We start from the raw sequence: 27,976 nt of genomic DNA, 5'->3' as shown, positions 1-27,976 counted from the left end.
TGACAGCCTCGCTGTGGTATCAATTACAATTCAAAATTTTATTAAAAAGATATCACAGGAATTATTGAACTGAATCACTCTCTGTTTACTGATTGCTAAGGGAATTATTCTCAGTCCTTTGAGAGACACAAATTATCCACTTTGAAATTTATCAAAGACATGATAATGATAGCGTGATAAAGCAATGGTAAATACTTTTTCCCCAAGCAGCAGCAGACTGGAAATCTGCCATGGTGAAAATCACCATGAATATCTCTATAATTTGTACATGGCACTCAAAAAATGAATAGGAAATCTCTTAACTTCTTATAAAACTCATACATTTGAATTCACAACATGCATGTAAATTTACGGAGAAAATACAACCAGAAACTTCACAGTTTAGTTCTGGATTGGTTTACTAATAGATACAAAATTGTAATTTAAAATAGATAAATTACTTTTTTATAGCATTTTTAAAGAAATATGTTTGTAATAAGATCTGTGACTAGAACTCTCCATACACAAAAATTGTTTTAATTGCACTTCAAGAAAAATGTTATCCTTAACATATTTTCGAAAGAGACTAGCTCACTGCATTCATGCTAAGTAATCTATACGGTTTACAGTTCCCACGCAAAGACTTCAAACTTCATCTTCAGTAATTGGAATGTAAACAACTTATCTCACAACAGATGTACTCTACAAATCGTTTACCCAGCAACCTAATCCAAGTGCATGACAGAGTTTGTTTCCCATGCACTGCCTGCAGGTACCTGAGGAGTGTTGGAACAAGACAATGCTCCGCTGGTCAGATCTTCAGGTAAAACAAACAGGACTTCATCACCCACTGGCACAATCAATGCGCTGGCCCCGTATCGATACAACTCTGGTGATTACCTCTGTACTGCAATACGCACATTCACGCACCTCCTACTGAAAACTCTGCGAAGCTTATCAGTCATCAGTACATTGACAAAGTGACTGCCTATTGCGATGTTACACTTGCATTAAATCCCACCCCTGCACACCATTTAATAAATGACCAGCCAGTCATGTATTGCAGAAAAGACTGCCGCTCATTAGGTAATCTGTTTGATTTTCAGTGTCATTAGTCACCAATATCATCTACGGCTTTATGTTGAAGCAGTATTTCTTCCAAAAACAAGGGGGGAAAAAGAGCAACAAGTATTTATTGTCCCCACTTGAAATGCTGGTGAAGTACAGGTTTCTGGCAAATAGTAGATTTCAGTGCGTATTTACTCTCTAGGATATTTTAATTGAAACAAAATCAGATCCTATCCAGCTAGAAAAATGAAATACTAATGTTCCATTTTAGAAAAACAAAAAAACAGCATCCAAATGATTTAACACTTTCCCAGTTAAGATTTCAAACTACCTTCAATATGAAGAAATTACATGAATGCATTCCAAAGAATGGTTCCAATTTACTAAAGGAGCTCTAATCCCTTTGTAAAGGCATTCAGGCTTATCCTTACTTAAATATTATAACAAATAAGACAATTCTTGCCTGTTTAGATTAAATCAATATGAAACTAATTTACTATTTTCTCATGAAGGCATTCTCCAAGAAAAGTATCTCCACCTTATTCAACATACATTAGTCTTTCACTCAACCATATATACTAGTCAACTATGTACACACCATATATATTTTCCCTGGTATTTCCCCTCACTGTTCATCAGACAACAAATATGCATTGTAGTCTGAAGTTTTCCCTGGGAACTGTAATTCTGAATGTTTTTGCCTATATTTTTCATGGTAACAGCCCATCATTCCTCATTGCCTTACAAACACTTTTAACCTACCTGTACTGCTTCTAGCACAGTTTTATGACTTGCTAACCAAGGTCAGTTCTATATCTATATGTAGAGATATAGTTCCTAAGATTATTTTCAATGACTCTTGCTTTTTGTTAGTTTGGAAATGATGGAAGCAATTACTACTCAAAAATCTTATCCTAAACTTGCCTTTAATACCTGAAACACATTCATTTCTACTTAGAATTTTGACTTGGGAAAAATTAGCAGTCCCTGAACTTTCAAACATGCAATATTAAAGCTGAATTTCCAGAAAGAAAAAAAAAGCAATAGAATAACTTCAAAATTATGCATACTTTCTGTACTGAAGAATTCCAGTAATTCCCTGAATACAGGGAAAAACATTTTTCTTGGGTATATCAAATTTTATGTATGATAAGACATAACCATGTCATAGCCTATAACCATCACAATAAAGAAATCTTTAATAGATTGGACGACTGTGACAAAGGCCAGAGAAAACATCTAGAGGCTGATAAATTAATTGCGAGGAGAAAATCAATTATAAAGACTTTAATGCTAAGTGATGGAGAAATTATCATGGCTAATAAAGAAAAGGTTTTTTAAGGTAAATATACGTTCCAGCAAGTTAATGTACATCAATAACACAACAGCTCTTAGTCTGACATACTCAGAAAATTATTTGAGAGATCTTTAATGTCTCTTAATCGTACATGAGGGTTAAATTCTTTGGCTGCCCACCTTTAGTCATAAATAGATGTTCAAAGTGGTTAACACAACAGAAGATATATGTATTTATAGAAATTCAGCATGTTCTACAAGCACTCTAATACCCTTCAAATTCATTTTTACATGAAATGTAAAAATAAGCTGAAATACAAGATTTAAAAACTTTGAAAGACTTTCAAAACTTTTCTGGAAAAAATAGGCAATTGTGGAAATAAAAACTTGCTTTCATAGTGGCTCTTGTATTTCATTGCAATTATATTACCTTTTCATTTTCTCCAAAGGTTTCTACTAAAGGTGCTTACTTCCCTTGTATTCAAAAGCTAACACCTACAGCATCCTACTGGATGTAGACAATTATTTTCACTTTATTTACCTAGTAGAAGAGGAAGCATGTTTTCATTTCTCTAACAGAAATTTAGTGGATATCTCCACTGTTACTGATGAGAGATGAGCTATGTCCTGAAATAACATCTCCAGTGGTCTTAACATCAAGCAAGAACGAAAAGTCTCTTCAAGAGCCCAGTTGGCTCAAAAATGGTTGTCACTCACTCCACAATTCTCCCATACCTTCCTCACATCCTTCAAATTTTACCTGCCAGTCTTTACTGCAGAATACCAATTAGGATCCCACCTGTAGACTGCAGGGACTAGGCTCTCAGCTACACCTTCTACCTACCGGAGAGAGAGAAGGGAGCAAGGGAGAAATTATGGCCGGCATCGGGTGGACTGGGAAACAAAGGAATGCGGAAGGGAAAGTGTGATTTCTCCTTGCAGATGTGGCAAGTAGTTAGTCTTAGCCTACTTCATAGACTTGCACCCTCAGAAGACAGCGTTTCGTATGTATGAGCAAGGCTGAAATACGGAAGTCAAGGGGTCAGCCACTACAGAACAGAAATTTCTACAGTTACACCCAGGTGACGTGACATGACCCCGTCCATCTGACTTACAGCAGTTACAAGAAAGGGTTTCCCTCCAAGCTGGCACAGAGGAGTAGGATGTCCCCTCCAAGTCTGACAAAGGACATCAACCTTTTGTCAGGAGCAGAAGAGGTGAAAGGAGTCGATTTCTGTGGTGTCTGTTTTTTCTTGCCAGCTACACTTTCTTCTCCCACCTAGATGGCAGTAGGGTCTTCAGTCTCCTCTCACAGAATTGGTGTGGCCCATACATCCCATCGACACTGTGCCGTACATCAATAGATTCAGGTAGCTGATACAGCTTCAGCTGTATCATTTGAGATAAATTCTAACGATTTGCTATCAACTGTTGAGTTCTGACCACCTGTTTTAAAAAAGTCTCAAATTTCAATACTCAAAGCTCCACAGGTCATTATCTATGCATTTGTAGCATATGTTCCAACTAAGCCTTCATCTTCATGCATTTTGGAACATACTAATTTCCTGACCAATTGTGATATTAGAACACCAAAAAACCACCCAGTCCTACTGCCGATCTTTTCTTACCTGCATCCCTCTCATTTTCTGGAACCGAGCTACTGCATCACTGATGGTGTAGACACGAACATGGCCCATGTGAAGCTTTCCAGAAGGATACGGGAACATAGAAAGCACATAAAATTTTGGTCTTGATTTCTAGAAAGAAATTTTTTGAAAATTGTAACTACATGAGTTAGCATTTCACTTGAATAAATACATGCACATATTATAAACTACACGGTGCCATGAAAAGACACAAGGTTCTGCTGGAACTGATCCAAGTGAGCACTGACAAAGTTCCTAGGATCAAATTCTTTGGGGCTGTAAATGCAGATGTTTTACCAGACTTTGCTGCCGTGTCATCAATTTATATTGGTATTTAAATGACACTTGAAAATTATTTTTAATCAACTTTTACTCAACAAAAGATATATTAACATAACTGCAGCTTAACGTATCACCATTCCCTACCATAGCATCTGTCCCACCAAAAAATGAAAACATGACAGATTAATTAAGTGTTTTACTCTGTATTTACAACAACCATGGAGCTCACTCAGGGCCGGTTGCTTTTTGTCAGCCTAACTGCAGTAACTCACTGAGTGAGTGACTAAATCATTTGCAATTGCATGAACATCCACTGAAGTGAAATTGTTCAGTTCCATTATGTATGCTCAGATTCAAAGACATCTTACAAGCAGTATCTTGCATAGTAAAAAGAAAATAAAAATTTGTTAGGTTTGAGTAAATTGACAAAAGTTACAAAGAAATCAAACATTCTCTCTCTCATGTAAATTATTCCTAATACATCTTGATTACCATTGAATTTATCATTGATACATGCTTGATAAGTTCCTACATTATTTTTCTTAATAATGCAAAAAAAAAAAAATTATAGGCAACTATTCTGAACCAAACTCTATTCATATTTATCAAATATTACTTCTTTATCGCTTTTGTCCAATAATAGCAAAATTAGAAACAATCTGAATACCTCACTGTACTATACACTATTTGCCTCTTAATATGAGATGTTATTAAACTTCAACTGTAAGGATAAAACAAAAATATCATTAAAAATACAATTTAGAACTTAGCATATGTATGAGATATATATATATGGTACCTATGTATACATGTATTGTCAGATATTAAAGACAGAAGCCTAAATTAATGCTTTCCCTGCCACCTGTATGCAAATACACCATTCTCACCTCAGCTTTCTTACTCAGAAAAAAGCAAGCCCCTTTTCTCTTCGACACTTTGATAGAATCAATCTTTTGTTGGAGAGGGGGCACATTTTAGGAAAGAAGAACAAACAAACGTGAAGGGGCACAAAAATGTTTTTATACCTATGTGACTGAGCATAACTGTGAAGGCAAAAAGAGTCAGAGACTGAGATTACAATTGTTTTCAAGATCTTTTATTGCATGAGAAAACTTTTTTTTTCTGCAAGTCACTCATTATTTCTAAGACACTGTAAACCAGAAAATATTCTTAAAAAATCATCTTCCCTTAACACAGATTTTAATGAGTCAGTGCATAGTGTAACCATTGGGAACAAGAACTTTAGAAAATTAATTGTTTAGAATTAATTGTTTACAAAAGTTACGAATGTAGATGTTTCTTTTAATACTTTAAATAATTAATTCCTAAATGTGGTATAAAACACAAAGAAAGAATTGATTACTTAAACACTTCCTAAATTTACAAGCTCATACTTCGCTGACTGTGTTTTTCCTCAGGATTTTATTATTATTTTTCCACCTATTTCATCAACTGTTTTTAATAATCTATCATATAAAAGTATTTTCCCCTGAAATGTAATATACACCTCATCATTATCAGTCAACAGTACTAAGTAATTTTCAATTAATTCCATTCTGAGAAAACAAAAATATCAAACATGTAATTTCCAAATTTCTCATAATGCTTACATCAGTTTCTGAAATTTTGCAGAACTGATCCTTTATTCTTGGGAGCCACCAATTTTCAACTCTTTTTCTTGTCTCCAACCCATAGCTTTTTTCCCATTTCCCCGTCTCACTGTAAATAGTTCTGACACAAGCAGGAACCAGTCTTCTCTGCCATTTAATTAATCCCAGGAAGCCATTTAGTTGTCTCTTCAAACATGAGGAACAAGTGCCAACTCTCTGACAAACCAACTGCATTCTTAAGGTTATGATATCTGAAAAAGACAAAAATAGGTATTTCAGTCTACGATACATAAACAGGAATTTAGTGGTTATTACGACTGTACAGAAATTTGGTAGCTATGAAACATACTTTAGCTTGATTTAGATTACTTGGCTGTTTTCCATGGTACGTACATTTTATTCCCATGTGTTTGAATTATAAAAGCATTTACTTTTTAGCCAAGAGAACTAACTGTGGCCCTTGCACAGAACAAAACTGTTCTGTTAGATTTCTTCACTAATAAGATACAATTCTTGTATTCAGTCTCCCATAAAAGCAGGATTAGTCAATTGAAGGTCCAAGAAACTCGGCTGACTGAACAGAAGAAGATGGCTAACAGGGTGTTAGTAATGATTTAGAATGAAAATAGGGAGAAGAGGAAGTTGGATGAAATTATCCTGTAAAACTACTGAATTTGTCATCACTGAAAAGAGATGGGGGAGGATGACTATAATTAGTAGATTTCAACTAGATATTCTAAACTGAGTATTTTGCGAAGGGCTTCCTCATCAGTACAGTTTTCTGCAAGAACTACATGAGAAACTTACACTGTTCAGACAAGATATAATTTAACAAGTCAAGCAAGTAAAGCAATCCAGCTCTCCTTCAACTAAAAATCCAGTTAAAAGAACTCCTCATATGCTTTAGAGTGAGTCTTCTAAAATAAAACTACTCAGATGTGAGAAAGATCAAATAGTATGCAAGTTCAGGATCGGTCTCAATGGGATATTTACCAATTTTACTTCCTACAGTAGGAAATATGGCACTAAAAAAGCCCCTATGCTGAGAAGATTTCTTCCCCGTCTTCACCCCTAATTCCCTTTTTAAAAATCTTGTTTGTTTATTTATATCAATATTTCCTATCCTCTATGGTTGTTTTTTTTTTTCAAATTCTGGCCTACACACTTGACTGTTGTACCAAGCTAGCTATTTCAGTCAGTTCATAATTTATCTTGCAGTTACATCAGTAAATCTCTGTGTAGAGAAACTCTGTATAAGAAACAGTTTTATTTATTTATTTCCCATATGATAGCAACATTATCAGTAGAAATAACTGCTATATCACCTAAATTAGGTCCCCAGTATAACTAGTGGGAGTTATACTTAACATTCACCTTGTATGCATACACAAGCCCTCATTGCCTGTATCATTACATATCTAAAGAATTGCACCTTTTCGCTGTTACTTATCAAATAGGCTCTTTCAAACATTTTTCATTTACATAAGACATGCCAGTGTCTTGAATTTTTTTGTTGCTAATCTCTAAAATCTCTCATATTTGTAATAATGACAAATTCAGGACTGAACTCAGGATTCCCAGTGCAGGTGCACACAACTTATTCAGGAGACACCTAATCTCTTCCCCTCCATAACCTTACACTTCTTCACTCAGCTCAAAATTAGCAAGAACATTTCAGTACTTCACTGTTTTGCTTGTTTTTATGAATTATTTCCTTATTAATTATTTCTATTGTTTCAATTTATTTTACAACAGAAAGGAGCACTTCCCTTTCTCACGGTAGGCCACTTTCAGCATTGCTGATTTACAATACATATATATTTTAAAACATGAATGTTACATACATGTGAATCCTTCGTTGAAGACAGAAAGGAAAGACACAAGCTAGACCCCATGTCTGCACACAGCTCAAGAGAAGCCCGCCTGCCAATGTCATGCCTGCCAGGGCACCTGCCAGGGTAAACCTCAGGCCCTGCAGGTCACGCATGCAGGGGTCAGAGCAGAGGATGCAAGTGGGAAATGGGCCGCAGCCTGGGTCACACAGCGTTAGAGCAAAACTCATTGTTCTGGTTTTGGCTGGTATAGAGTTAATTTTCTTCCTAGTAGCTGGTACAGTGCTGTGTTTTGGATTTAGGATGAGAACAATGTTGATAACACACCGATGTTTTAGTTGTTGCTAAGTAGTGCTTACACTAGTCAAGGACTTTTCAGCTTCCCATGCTCTACCGACTGAGGAGGCTGGAGGTGCACAAGAAGCTGGGAGGGGGCACAACCAGGACAACTGACCCCAACTGGCCAAAGGGATATTCCATACCACGTGACGTCATGCTCAGTACATAAACTGGGGAAAGCTGGCCGGGGGGGGTTGCTGCTCGGGGACTGGCTGGGCATCGGTCGGCGGGTGGTGAGCAGTTGCATCGTGCATCACTTGCTTTGTATATTCTTTTATTATTATTGTTATTACTATTTTATTTCAATTATTAAACTGTTCTTATCTCAACCCACGAGTTTTCTCACTTGTATTCTTCCAATTCTCTTCCCCATCCCACCAGGGTGGGGGGAGGGTGAACGAGTGGCTGTGTGGTGCTCAGTTGCCGGCTGAGGTTAAACCACAACACTCATTTAAACACATGGACTTCCAGGATGAGAAAGGGATCTACATCTCTTTCCTGCTCCCAGACCCCCCTCATGCACAAGATGTGATCAGCAAGTCACACGTTGGACCAAGCAAGGACATGTAGCACATGCAAGAGATATGGCCCTAAGTGGGTTTGCCCTTCCAGGCTTGTGTGCACGGGGCTAGGACAAGAAGGGTGCCCCTCCCCGCCGCAGTTCCGGGCATCCTAGCCCAGTGCTGTGTGGGTCTTCGGAAGAGCACGTTACAAGCTAAAACTGTCCAACTCTGCAAGGTGGGCCAAGAAGGGAGGAAAGGGCTGGACTGATGGAGGAATAAAGGTTGAGACCCTGCTTTGGAAACATGCAATAAGCACACAGGAGAGGAGACCTTTACTAATTTAAGGTACTGAAAATTGTTTAGTAAGGGCCAGCTCATTTCACTCACCCTGCAAGTGATGCAGGTAGTCAAATTTTTTTCTCTTCCCTGCGGCTCAAATTTGAATTAGAAACCCAAAAATCTCCCTACATTTCCCCCCCCTACAGTTTATTAGCAAAAGCCCTGTGGAGGTGGCCCGCTGCTGGAGAAGCAGGCACGGGAGCAGGCAGCTCCTTCAGCGGGAAAGAGCGAGCGGGAGAGCAGTCACGGCGAAGCGGGAGACATGGGGAGGGCTGCTGCGGGGCACAGGGCCGCTGGGAGAGCCGGCTGCGAGGGGCTGCCCCGCCGGCAGCGGCACGGCGGGGGCAGCGACGCTAACAGAGCGGACGAGGGGAAGCGCGGAGGGGCGCACGGCTGCAGGCACCGGAGGCAAAAGGCCGTCCGGGGTTGAGCGTGAGGAGGAGGAAGAGGAGCAGCAAAGGCAGAGGCAGGCGGCAGTTAGAGCCATTGGGCTGACAGGAGGCGAGCCCCGCGCTCGTGCCCGCCGCTGGGGAACCGTTACCTCCGCGCGGGAGCCCGCTGCTGCACCTCACACGCCCTCAGCTTCTCTTCCCGGCCTTGGGCGCCGCCATCTTGAGCTCATTTTTCGCGCGGGCGGCCGTACGGCGCATGCGCTGCCTCCGCACGGCCTCCCGCGCATGCGCCGCGGGGCGCCGTCCCTGGCAGGGGCGGGGGGGGGTCTGCGGGGGGGCGGTGCCGCGGCGTCGCTTCTCGCCGCGGGCGGGTGAGGCGGAGCGAGGTCCTGGGGACTTCGGCGTCCGGCTTGCCAGGACCAAACGGTCTGAAAGCCGAAAAACCTGCAGGAAGTCTCCCGTGCTTCTGAGCCCTGAGCCTCACAGTAGGCAGAATGGGAGGGAAGCGTGGCCCTCCGAAACGGCAGCCTTCCCGAAGGCCACCCGGCTGCGGTGCCTGCTTAGGCGCCATCCCCTCGGAGCCTGCACTGAAAACTTGCCCTGCAAAATCTAGGGCAAAAGTTGAATTTCAACAGTGATAGGCAGTTACTAACCTACTAGAGGTAGGTAGCAACCGTTGTAATTAATGGCTTTAGGTACAGTTACGCATTTTAGAAGATCAAACAGCAGCCCCCCCCGACAGAGTACGTACACTGCGTTTATACGTTAGGACGGCTTACCAAGATCGCAGTCTTTGCTTTGGGAGTGGCGGCCTGGTAGCTCTGAAGTCCTCGGCCCCTCGGTCCTGCAGACGTTTCAGTAGGTGTTTGATGAGGAGGACAGAGGATGAAAGCGGGCTGGTCACCTGCGTGACACGTAAGAGCACTCCTACGGGTCTGAAGGATCTTGTGCTGGGCACCGTGAGGCTGGATTTGTCACTGTATCTTTGTATTTCAGATATTTAACATGCAAACCTAGGGAATCAACAGTAAATAAAAAGATTAAATTAACTGGGATTGAATCTGTGTATAAGTTGCACAGTGTTTGATTAATTCTGCTTGCCTCTGCAGCATATACAGATACTCTGTAAAGTGACCATACAGTTTAGGGCTAGATCTTTGTAGCATTTTGTCTTCAATAATTTTATTTCCCTTCTGTAATTTTTTAATTTTTTTTTAGAGGCAGATTCTGAAATAAAGCCAATAGTTTTTTTGTGACGTCGTTTTGACGAATGAGGAAAAAAAAGCAGAAATCAATAAAGACAATCTAGAGCAGTGTAATTGATTCTACCTCTGGCTGGAAAACAACATCTTACCCAGTTGTCAACACCGTACAGTTCAGAGTTGTTTTTAGTTACTGCAAGTAGCTTATGGTAGTCTCCAAGGAACAAGAAATACTTTTTTTTTTTTTTTTCCCTCCTGTGGATTGTGCCCTTTTGCTGCTGGCAACTGTTGATTCTTTTAATTTTTAAACCTTTTTGTTCACCGTTGTGTTTCTAGCGGAGTTTAAGACAACACATTCTGTTTATGCAATGCAATGCCTACAGTAAGGTGAACCTTTTTGTACTCTAGAGATAGGAGCTTCTTATATGACTAAAAGTAAGTATTTACTGATTGTAAGTTTTCTGCTTGGTTGTGTGTACCTGTCAAATACGCTTAAATTATAACCTCTTCACTGCAAAAACTAACTGAGAGGAGCTCTGATGCTTACTCTGCTTAAAAACTAGTACAGTTTCACCAGGACTGCATAGTTTTGCTTTGCTTTCCTGTTGATCTCCCTTTCAGCAAGCGATGGTGGCTTTGGTCTAATGGACCTTCCCATCCCAAATCTCTCCGAATTTGTTGCTGTGTGAGTTCCTGCGCTGGGGGAGGACGCGGCATTTTGCAGTGTGGGGGAGCAGGCAGTGCGGTCCTCGGCTGAGACCCCGCTCCAGGATAAACGAGAGCGTGTGACCAGCTGGGGCATGTTTTCACATTGAAGGATGATTTCCCTCACACCAGCCCTGATCCCTGAGCTCTCCTGATTCATGTGGGGCTGTTCGAGGGCTTGTGTCCCCACTCACTCCCTGCACTCTGCAGGGGTTACCGCCTAGTAAGAAGAGACAGATGAGCAAGCAGTGTAACCATCCAACCCCTGCCTGACCTATTAAGATGAACCCTTGTTGAATTTAATTTTCATTCGTATGGTGGGCTGTGAGCTATGGCAGCTCACAGCTCTAATTCGTGATCCCTGTTGGATTCAGATCAGGCACCTGAGAGGTTCCCACTTCCAAAGAGAAGGGATCTCACATGGAAGAGCTGGCTGTCTTTGTTTGCAAATGAAAACCTCTTTACTTTGTGTGTAGTGCCTTTCACCTTGACTGGGGACAACGTGGTAGAGCTCAGAGTAAGTGGAGGTAGCAAAATAATGAGAGAATTATTTTATGTTGTCTTGAAAACATTTTGAAACTCCAATCACTGTCTCAAATGTAGAATTGACTTTTTTAAATACATTTAAATCTCTGGGATGTTGAAGTATCTAACATTAAACATATTGACCTATATTTCTCAAGGCCTTCCATCAAGATTATAGCTGATTGAGTAGTCAGACCTTTGTCTTATCTTTTTAATCCGTTCATTTCACTAAAATGTTGCTTTCTCATCCTGACAATCTACTTATGTATTTCATTTGCTTGAAGCTGAGGATAATCTGTTTAGATTAATACTAAATTAATCACAATCTTAAATGCTTCCAAAGAAGTTAGATGGATACTATACACAAATGCAGACCTACCATACCTCAGGAGCACTTGGGTTTGGGCCCATGTGGAGCTTCCAGCACTTCTCTGTCCACCGTATTGTGCAACAACCCAAACTGGGCTTGGTTAAAGTCAGACGTAGCTTGTGATACTGCTGAAATGGGTACTGCTGGAGGGGTTTATAAACGGGTGGAGGCGCAGTATCGTGCCAAGTCTTGGCTATAGATGCCACTTTGCACCCACTGTTTCCAAAAAATAAACTGGAGAAAAATTAAAAACCAAAGAATATCATTTTCTATTATTCCTTATTTTCTTCTGGGAGGACTTGCTGGTATGATTTTGATTAGCTGCTAACAAAAACAAGCCAAGCACATTCAACACAGGTTTGAACTGTGTGTTACTTCAGGACATGTAGAAGATGACTTCTGTCAAGATACTACTGGGAACTTACTCTGAGAATATATTGAACTCTTAATTTGTGTCACTTTCTCATTGATTTTATTGAAGCTTATTGTGCTGTCTGGATTCTGATAGTGAGGAAGGCAGCCAATATCAGATGAAGCTAAACAAGGTGCAAGATTATCTGTAAACAGAAATTAAAACTAGGTGAGAAAAACCGAGACCAACCAGAAGCATACTCAGAAGGAAAGAAGAGCAAAGGCATTTTGAATAGTATGATAATCCACGAAGATCAAAACCCATGCAGATATACGCTATTATTTCGCATTTGGGCTTCTTTATTGGCTTAGTCATGGTAAGAGTAGTAGTGAGTTGCCTATCTATTAAGCACTAATCGTTTGGCATCACCATTTTAAAAACAAAGATCCCATGTCCGCAGTAAGTCCCGGAAATAGCAATGAATGATTGTCCCATGGTGTGAAGAGGACAGCCAAAAGCACACCAAAGCTTTCCTTCAAAATCTGATACTGACTTTTTTTCTGTGGTCTCATCCAAGTCTGCTAACCTCTCTGAGATATCTTCCTCATCCAGCAACGGGAGGTCGGATTTTCCTGTCTGCTGTGCCCTGTCTGCATGTTTGGATGGGTGGAAGGTTGGCCAAGTTATGAAAGGAGGGTAATTCACCTGGTGTATGTATGACAAACAGAAAAAGAGTTGGAAAAAATGACCAGGGGCAATTACGCTCTTTTTAAATGAGAGGGAGCTTGAGATACCGCTGATAATTACAGAGATCTTAGAGGCTGCTATGCCTCTGCTTTGTTCTTTAATTTCTACATTCAAGAGCATCCAGATGTGCCAGGGGCTTAAACCAAAATATCAAACTATGAACCCCACAAATGGTGGGGTGTATCATAACGGGATAAATACAAGACATCCCCAGACTTTTCTAAACACGGGACCTACCCCACTCTCCCATGATCCCCACCTTCCCCATGTGGGTTTTGCTTGTTAACCTGGGCTGTTTGCTCAATCTCCTTTCATTATGGGAAATTAATGATATAATGACATTTGTATTTGCCTTAATAATAACCTTGGTAGTAAGCTATTTTCCATAAGGCTGATATTCCCCTGTTTTCTTTTTTAGACTTTACACTAACTTGTTTGTTAGCATTTTTGTTAATCAACACAAAGCCTGGAGATGATTAAGTAGTTAGTTAGGTAATCCATTAGTTCCTGTATGGGAAATGTGCAGAAGTGCCCCAGTTGTCGCTTAAATCATGCTTCCCAGGTTTTCGTACAAATACAATTTTGGCTTTGCCAAGTTACCAGAATTGATGCTTGTGTTTCCTGGCATTGCTCTTTTGCTCCTACATCAACAGCATGACTAGTATTTTCCCCGCCTCCTACAAAAAGAGGATTAAAAAACAGCATTTGGAATACAAAATAATTTTTATTGCCTGCATACTTCAAATCCCAGCCCCATTTCATGTAATTAGAGTTTGTTTTTTTCCATTAAACTCCTTGAGAGTGGCTTTTGCTTCTGAGTTTCATTTTGCCTTTCTTTACATATACATGTATTTAGTGAGTGTTTTTGCTTTAAAACACAAGGTCAGATAAAAAATGCAGGTGATTGGATTGCAGGGATGTGAAGAATAGCGCTTGAGAATATAAAAAAGGAAGAAATTAATAGACTAAATTAAAAAATAACCTCTCAAAGCCATGTCCACCATCTGAGCCTAGATCTCAAATGGAAGAATTCTGAGTGACCCCATGAAGATCAATAGAAGCTTCATTTTTGCAATAGATTTTATTTAAAAAGCACTCAAATATTGTGGTAATGGAAGAATAAACTCTTGAAATAGATAGAAGAGGTAGAGTTATACTTTTGGGATAGAAAGGAATGGATTTGGGCAAGACTGGTCACTTTACTAGGGGTGGAGCTTAACCTTCTCATAACAGGTTATTACATGATAACGGTTGATGCCTGCTCCAGCTCGGGACTGGCCTTGATGACAGAGGAGGTTCTTGTCATCCAAACCAACACAGGTTCATCATTCTTTGGTTTTGCAAAATGAAGAACAACTTACACAATGTGTCAATGGAAGAAGAGATCAGCTAAATAAGTCAGCGACCTTCCCCGCCCCCCATCCAGGGGTCTGCGGTCAGTGACCAGGGTGGCCCCATCTGGTTGGAAAATCCATGAACCTGTGCCTGTCCCTCTGCCACTCATTAAACCACTGAATGATACGGAAGGATTCTGAAAATACACAAGAACCAGGCTTAGTGGAACTGTATTTACCAGCGTTGTTTTAGCAGGCTGATGTTGGCCCCTAAGCCTGGAGCTGGGACATGGGGCTGAGTCCCTTTTGAGTCCTAGGTGAGCCTTATTCTGAGGGGATTTTGTGCAGCACCTGTATTGTGTTGGGTGTTTGCAGAGGCGTGCATTTAACCTGAAACACACATCCTCGATGTTCCACACAAAGGTATCAGACCAGTGTCTGTGACAGCTAGCAGCTTCTTACTGATTCAGACTAAAGTTTGTGAGTAGGTATCTGCATGTAGGTCGGGAGCAGTTATCAAAATCAATGCACTTCTGCTTTTTTGCCTTTCATCAACAGTCCAGTTTTCAAGCAAAGTAATCTGTGCTGTATTTTCATCTTTGCCATCTTCTGCTAATTCACTAGCACAATTTTGCTGTTGTTTGGAGCTAGTTATACACGGTGGTGAGCAAAATTACCCCTTTGCAGCATTCAAAGCTCTACCTTTCTTGCTTTTAATCTGGAAAAAAGCTGTGTGTAAGACTGCTTAAAGTTTTGAATTTACAGTCATGGGGCTAAAAGCCCAATCCTCATGAGCTGGTGGACTCTGGTTATGGTGTCCATAATTATATGGACATAATATAATATAATAATATGTTATTAATGACGATAACATATTGTCATTAAGTTATCCACAACTCAGATGCATCTGGGAACATTATGTCTCCTTATTATAGATAAGAATGCAAATTTTGGAAACCTGGGTTTTCATTCTCTCTTTTTAGAAGCCTGTCATTTGAGATGGCAAGTCAGTTGTGCACCAAGAGGCAGGTGATTCCAGCTGCTTGAAGCCATTAGGGAAGGCTGCCACGCTGATACGGTACATACTCTCTGTATATACGTGGGGGAGAAGATCATCCGTCTGGACAGCCACCTTATAGAGAGGCGCTGTGCCCCTCTTCCCCCACCTTTCACAGTAAATTTGTATATTACAAAAGCACGTGCTACCATGTCAGACAAGAAAGAATAACAAGACAGACACCCATTAATTAAACCCTTGTTGTGTGATGATGTTTCTTTCATTAAGAGCCAGGCCCTCATTTAAAATAGGTGGTGAATGGACGTTTTCTGTTCACCGTGACTATTAAAACAGCTTTTTACATTGACGGCCAAACTTAATCATTGCAATTATCCAACAACTACATTGCACTTAAATTTTGTAATGATATCTGACAGCAGGAAACAGTTTGAGTGCTGGGTAAAATCATCCTGCACACTGGGTCTGTCTCATTGGCTGTCAACTGGCTCCAGAAGAAAAACTGGGGTAGAATAGGAGGGAAATACCTACAAGTCTTAAAATTAATGAGCATTAGTTGATCTTTATTATATGGAAGAGTTAAAATGCTAGTATTTACTAAAAAGCTCAGTGCAGCTTGGAAACTGTTGTATACACATATTTACATGCATGTGTGTGTGTTGTCTGTGTATGTATATAAACACATAACATGCATATGCACAAACACATACGTATATGCGTTTTATATGTATATACACATAAATATGCCCCAGATGGAAGTAAATGTGATATACTTCAGGTTTTTTTCTGTATTTCTACACATAGTATAATTACCAAAGGAGAAAGAATGATTAAATTATTCTTTCTAGTTAAACAGAAAACAAGATGAAAGGAGCCTGGGTTTAGCAAGGGAACATGGTGCCAGAATAATCTGATAGCTTTCCTTAAATGAGATAACAGATTTTCCAAAATAGAAAATGTGGTAAATCTCATTTGGACCTTAGCAAAGCACTTGGGACACTCCTAAATGGGAAAATACTAATGAAGCAAAAGAAGATGGAGGCTAACAGAGGACACGAAAGGTGGGGAAGAACTGGCTGATGGGAAAGGGCAGAGGAAAAGGAAGAAAAGGGTCAAGAAGCAAGTTACTGCAAGAGTTCCTCAAGGATCAATTTTAGGACCAGTGCTGATAATATTTTCATTAACTACATTAGCATATGAAATCGGTGTGCTTTTGAAATCTGAAGATGAAGGGAAGAAGACTATCATACGTTAAAACCTTTCTGACTCTTGACAGGTAGATAAATGGGAAGAAATGTTTGATTAGAACAGGATGCCTGGGCATGCACTTCAGGGTTAACAAGGAATTTCTTCTCTAAGGGAGATAAGAGATGACTCAAGTGGAGAGAACTCTGGGTGTCGTACATGATCACAGGGTGACAATGAATCGACCATGGGATGAAGCCATGAAGAAGGTGTACATGCTCATAGCATACATCAGACAAGGTATTTCCAACAGAAAGAGAAAGTTTCATTGTAGAAGGCACGCATGAATGCACATCTGCAACACAACTGCTGTCACATTTCTGTAAGAAAGATGAATTAATCTGCAACCAGTGCAGAGAGGTACCACAAAGCATGTCATATGAGAGATGACATAAAGTGCTGCTTAGTCTAAAAAATAAAGGCTATGGTAGGATACTGATTTCTTTCTAAGAATATACTGGTTGGCCTAATACCAGGAACAGAGAAGAGCTATTTAAGGAAAAGAATAAAAAAACCCCAAGCCAACCATTTTCTTGACTGGAAAGCAAGAGCAGGTTCTCACTATTGAATCATAGAATCATAGAATCATTAAGGTCGGAAGAGACCTCTAAGATCATCGAGTCCAACCGTCAACCCAACACCACCATGCCCACTAAACCATGTCCCTAAGCACCTCATCTACACGTCTTTTAAATACTTCCAGGGATGGTGACTCAACCACTTCCCTGGACAGCCTGTTCCAATGTTTAACCACTCTTTCAGTAAAGAAATTTTTCCTCACATCCAATCTAAACCTCCCCTGGCACAACTTGAGGCCATTTCCTCTCGTCCTATCGCTAGTTACTTGGGAGAAGAGACCGACACCCCCCTCGCTACAACCTCCTTTCAGGTGGTTGTAGAGAGCGATAAGGTCTCTCCTCAGCCTCCTTTTCTCCAGGCTAAACAAGGCCAGTTTCCTCAGCTGATCCTCTTGTTCTCCAGACCCCTCACCAGCCTCGTTGCCCTTCTCTGGACACGCTCCAGCACCTCAACGTCCTTCTTGTAGTGAGGGGCCCAAAACTGAACACAGTATTCGAGGTGTGGCCTCACCAGTGCCAAGTATGGGGGCACAATCACTTCCCTACTCCTGCTGGTCACACTATTTCTGATACAGGCCAGGATGCCATTGGCCTTCTTGGCCGCCTGGGCACACTGCTGGCTCATGTTCAGCTGGCTGTCAACCAGCACCCCCAGGTCCTTTTCCAACAAGCAGCTTTCCGGCCACTCTTCCCCAAGCCTGTAGCGCTGCATGGGGTTGTTGTGGCCGAAGTGCAGGACCCGGCACTTGGCCTTGTTGAACCTCATTACAATTGGCCTCGGCCCATTGATCCAGCCTGTCCAGGTCCCTCTGCAGAGCCTTCCTACCCTCGAGCAGATCAACGCTCCCGCCCAACTTGGTGTTGTCTGCAAACTTACTGAGGGTGCACTCCATCCCCTCATCCAGATCATCGATAAAGATATTGAACAAGACCGGCCCCAAAACTGAGCCCTGGGGAACACCGCTTGTGACCGGCCGCCAACTGGATTGAACTCCATTCACCACAACTCTCTGGGCCCGGCCGTCCAGCCAGTTTTTTACCCAGCGCAGAGTCCACCTGTCTAAGCCGTGAGCCGCCAGCTTCTCTAGGAGAATGCTGTGGGAGACAGTGTCAAAGGCCTTACTGAAGCCCAGGTAGACCACATCCACAGCCTTTCCCTCATCCACTAGGCGGGTCACCTGGTCATAGAGGGAGATCAGGTTGGTCAAGCAGGACCTGCCTCTCATGAACCCGTGCTGGCTGGGCCTGATCCCCTGGTTGTCCCGCACATGCCTTGTGAGCGCCCTCAAGATGAACCGCTCCATAATCTTCCCCAGCACCGAGGTCAGGCTGACGGGCCTGTAGTTCCCCGGATCCTCCTTCTGGCCCTTCTTGTAGATGGGCGTCACATTGGCAAGCCTCCAGTCGTCTGGGACCTCCCCCGTTAACCAGGACTGCTGATAAATGATGGAGAGCGGCTTGGCAAGCACCTCCGCCAGCTCTCTCGGCACCCTCGGGTGGATCCCATCCGGCCCCATAGACTTGTGAGCGTCCAGGTGGCGTAGCAGGTCGTTGACTGCTTCCTCTTGGATTATGGGGGGTTCATCCTGCTCGCCATCCCTGTCTTCCAGCTCGGGGGGCCGAGTATCCTGAGGATAACTGGTCTGCCTGTTAAAGACTGAATCAGAGAGGTCCTGTAACAGCCTTCTGAAGGAATGGAAACAGCCTCCCCCCTCCAATAACTCTAGCAACTTTTAGGACAAAATTCAACCCATTAACAGAAAAGATGATGTGGCACGATCTCTGTGGAGAGCCAGGGCCTGGTGTAGGTTTGGTAATGCAGGTGGCCTCTTGAAATACTGTAACTGCTCACTCAAGTCCTTACTTCCCTGGAAAAATTCTAAATTATTTTGTGAAGTAACATTTAAAATGGGAGCCTTGCTAGCTAGCAATTAGCTTGGAATCACAAAGTAAGGCAGATACAGGCGTGCTATCCATCCTACAGTACAGCGGGAAACCTGAAGGTCTCATAGATGTAATGCAAAGTTGGCATTTCTGTAAATCACTTTCTGCTCCCCCGTCAAAACTCATTATGCTTTAATAAAAATGAAAATTTAAGTTTCAACAGAGGGAAGGTTCTTTTGCACATTTTTCAGCAGAACTGGCTGCACGGCTTGCAGGCGTACCAGATGTACCGGATAGCTCACTCAGCATTCCTTACTCCTATTGAAATGACTTGCTGGAGACAGGCAGGAGAGGATGTTCCATGCCTTCCTGGTCCAAAAAGCAGATTCAAGGAAAGGAGATGCAATTTCAGCACAGGATATACCTTGATTCATACTTTATTGACATAAGAAAATCACTTGTTCACTCAAGGATGACCTAAGCCCAGGAATGATGGTCATGGATGGTGACTCAATGCTGTTCCCTATCAGCATTTTTTTACAATTGAGCTGTGGCAGCCCCTTGTGCTTGGGGTGATAAAGCAGGTAGGGCAGCAAAGGACAAGCAGACTGTTTTCTTGTGCCAGGACATTGTGTCCATCGTATACCTAAGGTAGCCAGATTGTATGGGTCACTTTGTCCCCGGGCCAGTGAGGAGTTGCATGTGGGAACCCCAGCTAGGGCCCTGTGGAGCCCACCCTGGACATGGGGCTGGGGACAGTGTTCACCAGGGCCTATTTTAGCTGAGGAAGGCTTAGCAATAAGGGGGAAAGTTCATCCATTGGCAACGCAGGGTACCTAAGTCAGACCCCTGCTCTCTCTGTTGACTACAGAAGGAGCTGAAGAAGGGAGCTGGCCTCCCTTGGGGTAGCTTTTGTCAACACCTTGCTCAGCTGTGCCGTCTGGGCATGGTGGACTGTTGTAAAGATGTGAAGGCTGCAGGACATCTCTGCATTTTAAAATTAATATTTTATGTTCCTTTACCAATCTGCGGCTTCTTGTGCTGCTGGGACAGGGAGGAAAATCTGCAGAAAAGCCAACAGTGCATAAGAACAGCATGATAAATTGAGTGTGAGAAATTTCACGAAAAATTGACTGTGATTTTTGTCCAAATCTGTGTGCCACACTCTACTGATATAGTAAGGACTCCATCATCAACAAACACAAGAGATGATAAATGGGAAAGCCCTAGGAGGAGTGAAGTTGTTCAGAACCTGCTGTCAGAAGTCAGACTCTCAGCCCAATAGCAAAGCAGAGGGACGAAACAAGTTGGCTGGAAGCCCCAAGACCCAGAAGGGGTTCAGACCAGGTCTGGGAATGGTGAAGGCTATTTAGCTGGGGGAGCCCAAGCAGGACCAGCACAAGCACAACTAGCTGCTGGACCTAGCAAGCCACTCTGTCAGGGAGGTTATGCACAGGGGAGAGAAGACGCCTGCTCACAGTCCAGCAGAGAGACTATTGTGCTGCTTTAGGATATTGCATATATTACAGCTGGGAAAGTTATGATGCTATTATGATCCCCTGCCGTCTCATGCAATTGCAGATACCTTATATTCTTCATTAGCGCTATTTGCAGCTCTGAGTCCTGTTAAAGGAATTTTTAATTTAATTTTCCTTGGAAAGGAAGCAAAACAGGATTGGTAAAGCGTTGTGGATGCTCTTTGAAGTCTGGTGGTCTTTCCTAATGATTTAACTTTCGTCCTTTTTTTTTTTACTATTTTTATTAATTTATTAATGTGACTATCAAACATATTTAATGCCATGTAGACTATGGAGATACTAAGTCCATTACATAGAATGGTCTTGGTTGTTAGCTATAATGCATATGCTATTCAAATCCATTGGTACTAGATAGAAATCCTCTTGCTTCCCAATGATTAGATAACTAATAGGACGATTGAATGCTCTGGACTGCAATTCCTAAATACCAATTAACACCTCATTTTCAGGATTTGATGTTACAAAACCTGCCACTCATTTTCTCTTTGTAGCTGAAATTATGGGAAAAGAGGTCACAAAAACTGTATAAGAAAGTGGAGTATATTGCTTCCTAATAGAAGATGTTTGAGATTTATATGATATATCTAAAAAAAGAAAATATATTTTAAATGTTAAGTAGTTATATTTCAACAACATAAGACTTTTTACATGCGTGCAACTTTTCTTTTAACAGTTGAGAGTGTCTCTTCGGAGAGTATGGCTTATTTTAGGTTCTGTTGCCATAAATAAACTCAACAATGCCAAGTTATATTATGGAATTCAAGGCAAGTTTTGCTTCTAGTTATGCAGACCCACAGGGATGCTGAGGTGACCTGTCTGTGTGTCCTGGCGTTGTGTTCTACGTGAGAAGTACAGGGTTGCTTCAGTAGCCAAATTCCACTTTTTTTTTTTAGTTCAGCTTGAACTTGTGAAAAAGAATTTGCATGAAGTGAACAAAATACCAAAACACCATTCAGGTACTCTGTACGTACAGCCCATACAGCCAGACTCCTACTTTTGATTCTTACTTCTAAAGGGTTTTTTGGACGTATTTTTTCCTGTTAACATTCCCAAGTCTAAGCAGAGCATGTAATGTTTGCAGTTTTTACATATGCTTTGCAAACACAGTACTTACACTGTTAACCTTATGCTAATTTAAATATTGTTTTCTACTCTGTAACATTCAAAAGCCCACTAGAGTAGTTAAGATTAGAAGGTAGCTTGACACCTAAAATCCCCAGCCCACATAAGCACTGCTTTTACATGAACGCAATGCTAAGATTTCTTAAGGCCTGTCCAGGATTTTTAGTGCCTGTTCCTTATTAAGTGCTTTGCTGTATGTGAAGAAAAAATGGGCCATCGTTTGTATAAAGAAGCACAGAAAAATTGAGGAGTACTCGCTCACTTTCAGGCTTCCATTGAAGTACTCCTCACTTCTCTTCATCCTAAACCAAGGGCTTCTCCCACGCTTGCCTGCTTGTGGCTGAGGTGTTAATCCAACACAGGATGCTTCCCGCAGGACACTGTGGACAATCATTCAGCAGCAGTTTCTGGACTGCAGGACACGCTGAGACTCAGCACGCTGGGGAGCAGTGACGCTGCCCGCACAAGTGGTGGTACCCCCATACATCCAGTGTCACAAACATACATTAGCGTACTGAGAGCGTTCCATGACCTGGAGTGATGCTGACGAAGGGTGTTGAGTGATGTCTCCAAAACATCTTCCTAATGCAGTGGAGTTTCAGGGAGCTTCTCTGTGTGTTGAGGGAGCCTGGAGCTAGGAGCCAGCACAGACACTGGCTGCACAGATGTGTTGGGAGATGGTTACCACAGGTTGTTAAAAGTCTATGACTTACCAAATTGCTGGTGGGAAATCAAATGTCAGTGCTTTCCTGATAGAAGTCTACCAAGTGACTGTACTACAGCTTATTCACAGGTTGAAGGCTGGTTAATGGCTGCCTCGCTATCCATCTGAGCTTTGACAAAACTAGAGACCAACCAGAAAGAAAAATTTACATACCGACAACTTCACAAAAATCTGGAAGGAGTGACAGAGAATTAAGTGGGTAAAAAGGTGTATAAGAAGTCTCCATCATGCCTTTAGATGTGCCATTAGAGAGAAGAAAAGTAATTCAATTTTTGATAAAAGTTTAGAAACTCTAAAATGGTCTGCAATGCATATGCAAAAGCTAATTCTGGGGCAGTGCTATGGCTGAGTATCTTGTGAAGTACCAGCTGCAAACTGAATGCTTTATATCCCCTAGGAAAGAAAGAGAAACCTTTGTATGTCTGGCATGTTGTTTTGTGTTTTAAAATTGTAGCTATGCTTTGTAAAATGTTGGTGTGAGAAGCCACCATGCGGTGTGTACTTGTTGGTGCTCGTTGTTTTCCCGGGAGAAGTCAGGAGGCCAAAGGTGCATGATAAACAGATCTTATTAGGCATTTAGCTGGTTGGCTAATGACCTACTTTCTGAACTGAGTGTAACTGAGAGTGCTTTTTGTTCCAGTCTCCTGGATATCACATGGTTAAAACTGACCACCAGGCTTTGTGAAACATTCATCATCAAATTTCTGTTGCAAAGGATGTTGGCTTCTTCATCACTACAGATTCCTTTTCTGTTTCCGCCCTTTTCCCCCAAAATTTGGGAGCAGCAGCAGATTTTCCTGATCTGGAATCAAGCAATTAAGCAATAGTCCAGGATTTTCTTGATCACAAAGATCAAGAAATAGAGAAAGAAGTAAAGGGCTTTTCTTACATAAAGTCCTTTACTTAGGTGCTGAGAAGGGGTAGCACAGTACACCATGCCTCAGATACATGGATGCTTTCCCCAACCCTGGCAGTAGTCTGCGGGATGATCTCACATTAGTTATTTCAGTTTTGGGTTTCAAATACTTGCTTCCCTCTTATTTCATTTTTAAGAGGTTCCCCATATCCAGTGACTTACAGCTGAAGAGTTGAGACTCAGTATAACTTAACAAGAAGAGAGTGAACTACTCTAATTTCAAAGCTTTCCTTGAGTCCACAGGAACACATGAATGCGTTTACCAGCCAGGGACTTGCAAAAGCAGTCTAGACTTCGTAAAAGCAGTTATTATTAGTACTAGGTGTCAACTGAAGTAATTTATTGGAGAACAGTGTATACACAGCAAGGGGAAAAAGAAAAGATTCTCAGACATGACAGGATTTCCTTTATGCTTTGATCTTTGGTTTTATAATCTGTAGGAACTAGTGTACAAATCAAAATGCCAGCCAGTCTCTTCTGGAAATCTGGATTCTCACAAAGATGAGCATGTAATGATAGTTTTGTTTTTGCCCGAATTGGCAGCTTTTCTGTCCTGTTGTTTCCTACAGTCCCTCACCTCCTCATTGAGCTGCTGCAACTAAAACCCTTCTCCTCTTAAACCATTTTGACAACTCTATCCTTCTGATGTTCATGATTAAAAAATATGTTTGGAAGATGCTACCTTACAACAGAAGAGGCTCCTTCATGAGTTACCCTCTATAGCTATAAACAAGCAGTGATGGTTTCTTCCCCAGAGATTATAACTAGGTGAGACAGACCAAAGGAAGCAGCGGTAATGTTTTTCCCACTAACGAATCTGGAACTACGAGAGAGAGGATTTACAAGGTTTGCGCAGAGGAGATAAATAGCAGACCTCAAAACTGAACCCAGATCTCCGGATGTCCGGCGCCAGCTATAACCGTACGGGCTCCTCCGCTGTTTCTTTGTGGTTGCCAACACAGAGGTGTAAATCCAAGCAAGCAGTGCTGAGCACTTTCAGCTCCCACCGAAGCAGGACTCAGAGGTGCTCAGCCCCATGCTGCCCTTGGCAGGAAGGCAGCACCGGTCCTGCTCAAGGCCAGCACTGGTTCAACCTCCACCATCCCCAGGCTCTGCTACCTGCCTGCGTCAACCGCCTTCTCCTATTTCTCATATGTCTCTAATCCACCAAACACACATGTGGGAGTATCTAAATTAAAAATAGCAACCCAGAAAAAAATGATGTGCAGTCAGAGAGCTGATTTGCAGCTGAATTATGCACCCCAATGTATCCCTCTCATCCCAGGATGATAGTACCGGGGCTGCACAGGTGCAGTCTGGCTCAGGGACTGGCGATGCCAAGGAGAGACAACAACCTTGCGGGCATCTGTCCCCTTGGTCCCTTGCCAGAAAGCTGAATTCCCCACTGGTCAGCTCATCTGTCTTTTTATGCCAACTGCCACATGAAAACACCTTAAAACATCGCCCCACTCCCCTCTACGCTGCCTCCCTTCACTTATCACGCAATAACCGGACTAATGCAGCTCGGCTGTCGCAAACCCAAACAACTGAATTAGTCTAACCTTTTAAAAGGTTATTGGAACATCCTGTTCCATTAACACCAAACCTTAGTGCAGAAACACATGAAAAGCCTGTTCCTGTGCTTTTATTGGCCAGGAGTGAGCCGGGGTGCTTTGGTGGGTTGCCAGCATGCGAAATTGCAATTTGCAAGAGACCATGAGTGATTTTCCCCATGTATCTGCAGGAGTAGTCCTTGGTTTTAATCAGCGCTCTGGTATCTGTGATTGCAGTGCGCATTACAAAAATTGCTGGCAGTTAACTGTCACTTTTTCACAAAGAATTTTTGTAAATAACATTTTCATCCCCACAGAGAATCATTCAATTTCCAGAGCAACCATAAAACCCTCAGAAGTCAGAACATCCTGAGGTATGAAGGAAGGACAAAAAAAAATGGACTTAACTTCAAAGTAGTCTTCACAGTTCCTGGCTGGCAACCTTCTCCCCTTGCCCGGTGCGGCATATTTGGCATGGCCTCCCTCACTGCCGTGGTCCCGGGCTGGAGCCTCATGGGACCCTGCTCAGGTATCCTCTCTGAGGATCCGGCTCTGCTGTGAAACGCATGGGCACATGAAATCTGAATGGTAAAATAATAAGAAAAAAATAGGCGTTTGGTAGTGCCACTTTGCTTCTGGCAGACAAAACCTCCCAGATTAACCGGTAATATAAGCGAGATGTTAAAAGCTTGTTTTGCACAAAAGACAGCTCCACCCCAGACTCCCCTGGGCAACAAGGGATGGTTTCCATGTCTGCGTGATTATCTCCATTGGCTCCCCTGTCTGTGGCATCCCAGCCCCATTTTTTTTCTTCCATGGTTTCTGTAGGATACCTACATGGGCGTCACATTCCCCGTCTCATTCCTGCAACCTGGTTTCACATGCCACCAACTCATTGACAGTCCAGCTGTGGCTGCCTTGGAGGTGTGCTGGCGTCTTAGCAAGCTAATCTTCCCCACCAAAACTGCAATAGCTTAATTCTGAATTACAGCAAATTGTAGTCCTCAGAAACACATAATGGAGACGTGAGTCCATGGAAGGACCATCCCACCTCACTTTGCTGCTGCAGGCATTCAAAAAGGAAGCTAGCAATGGCTGCAGTAGCACCCTCCCTCCTCCCGTGGTCCAGCACATCTTTCCAGCTTCCAGCTCAGCCTGTGTCATTGCACAGGTGGAGCAGGAGACCCAGTTTGACTTTGGATGTTAGCCAAAGCGACCAAGGGACTGAAGTGACCGAGAGAAATGGGAAGACACTCAGCAGCTGTAAATAGGCAATCGTCCAAGGAAGCACTGGCTACTCGGATAGAAATGCTACAATCTCTCTCTTAAGTTTCTGACCTACTTCTGCAGCTCAGGGATACGGGAGACTGTGCCAGACATCAATCTGGGCGCTTGTCTCAGGGCTTCAGCTTTGCTTTCTTCTACTAGTTGGCACTCAGCAGTGTCATCCCTTCACTGCAGGGGCCCGTTTCTTCCCAGTGGGAGCTGCTGGGAGCAGGTCTGCTACTCATACACACCCAGGCATCCTTCACTGGGATGTAAATGCCCAGGCTCGGGCACTTCCAGAGTACAGGCAGAAAGAAGCCCTCCAGTTTTCACAGCTCTCTACCGCTTTTGCTAGATTTTGTATCACCTTGTCTTTAGCTGATAAATCTCAGCTGGGAGGCAGCTGTTCACTAACCACTGAAATGGGGCCAATTTCTCCAAAAAGGGCCATTCAGTGACAGTCCTGCTACTTTCTGTATTCATCCATATCCTCCATACACTTCATTTTTACAGCTAAACATTAGCTTCATGTGAAGATTTGCTGAGCAGTGAAAGATAAAGCAGGCTGCAGAGAGGAGAAGAGAGCCAGGGAATGCTATTTGCATGATGTCGAGAGAGCACCAGATTTTACTGTTCTCTCTGAGGAAATGTTGAAGGGCAAGGTGAGAAAATGGAGATTTGTTAGCACTGATCATAGTTCCTCCCTGGCTGGACTCACAAAACAGCAAGGACTAGGGAAAAGAGAGAATTTTGAGTGGCATTCAGCTGCATATTTAAGCATGAATCATCCTCCATCTATTGCAAAGCGTCTTTTTTTTTTTTTTAATGTAGTTGAATTTTCATGAAGGAATATATGAACTTTGGCTACAACAGATGTCATCTTGGAGGTGGTTTTTTTTTTTATATCTGACTGTAGCCTCAGTATAATAGGCAATATTGGGCTTTCATCTTTCACCACTACTAGCTATAAAATCCAGAGCAGATGATCATTAGCATGCATTACTTAAGAGAGGTACAGCACTCAGTGAGTCAGGGTACAGACCAAGAATTAATTGTTGAAGAAATTAAAAAATAACCCTTTGAAGAACAGACACATTTGAGAATATTGCAGTCTCTCCATACTCCAAAGAGCCAGTGCACAGTGAAGACAGCTGTGGTAATGTGTTCCTCTAAGGCTTCCCTGAAAGGATGCAGGGAGAATTTGCTGGGAATGCAGTGGCCAGTGGGAACATGGCTGGGGTCTGCAAGGGAAGTTCTGGCAACACGCTGCAATGGGAGTATGGAGGGTGAGGTTGGACGGTGTCAGCTTCCAGCTCCAGGCTTAAATTTCTGTAGAAAAGGAGCCACTCACTGAGCTGAAAATGGCTGAGGTGGCTGCCAGAGAGGGGAGCAAGAGCTGGCCAGAGTGCAGGTTGCTGGAGGCGCCTTTTAACAGACTGCTGAGGAGCAGGCTTCAGTTTTCACAGCCTGCCAGTACAGACAGAACCACCTGCAACAGGCCAGTGGACTATGGGACGTGCATGCTTGGAAACACACGGAGAAGTGCTGAAGAGGCTGTGTCTGTGGCAGCATCCTCAGCCAGCGCCCAGCACCCGGGGGCTGCGGCTGAAACAG

At 42.4% G+C, this 27,976-nt stretch overlaps 1 protein-coding gene and 1 long non-coding RNA gene across 5 annotated transcripts in view; one reads left to right on the top strand and one right to left on the bottom strand.

The window, feature by feature from the left end:
* Nucleotides 1-10,288, bottom strand: part of LARS2 (leucyl-tRNA synthetase 2, mitochondrial) — a 94,752-nt gene extending 84,464 nt beyond the window's left edge. The window contains exons 1-3 of one of the 2 annotated variants that reach the window (XM_076331031.1): nucleotides 10,066-10,288; nucleotides 5,882-6,132; nucleotides 3,972-4,100 (exon numbers count right to left, since the gene is read on the bottom strand). In XM_076331031.1, coding sequence (XP_076187146.1) covers nucleotides 3,972-4,100; nucleotides 5,882-6,115 — 363 coding nt within the window. In that variant the 5' untranslated portion in view covers nucleotides 6,116-6,132; nucleotides 10,066-10,288. Of the gene's footprint in view, nucleotides 1-3,971; nucleotides 4,101-5,881; nucleotides 6,133-9,435; nucleotides 9,528-10,065 lie in introns of those variants that run through there. The other variant, XM_076331030.1, reaches the window with a different exon arrangement.
* Nucleotides 10,289-10,836: 548 nt separating this feature from the next.
* LOC143156871 (uncharacterized) overlaps nucleotides 10,837-27,976 on the top strand; it is a 53,700-nt gene continuing 36,560 nt past the window's right edge. For all 3 annotated transcript variants that reach the window (XR_012994700.1, XR_012994701.1, XR_012994699.1), the window contains exon 1: nucleotides 10,837-10,923. This is a non-coding gene — a long non-coding RNA (uncharacterized LOC143156871). The remainder of the gene's footprint in view (nucleotides 10,924-27,976) is intronic.

The sequence above is a fragment of the Aptenodytes patagonicus genome, chromosome 2 (genome assembly GCF_965638725.1).
Source record: "Aptenodytes patagonicus chromosome 2, bAptPat1.pri.cur, whole genome shotgun sequence".
Classification (NCBI taxonomy): domain Eukaryota; kingdom Metazoa; phylum Chordata; class Aves; order Sphenisciformes; family Spheniscidae; genus Aptenodytes; species Aptenodytes patagonicus.
The sequence above is the reverse complement of the archived record's forward strand: the minus strand, read 5'-3'. Positions and strand labels throughout refer to the sequence as shown.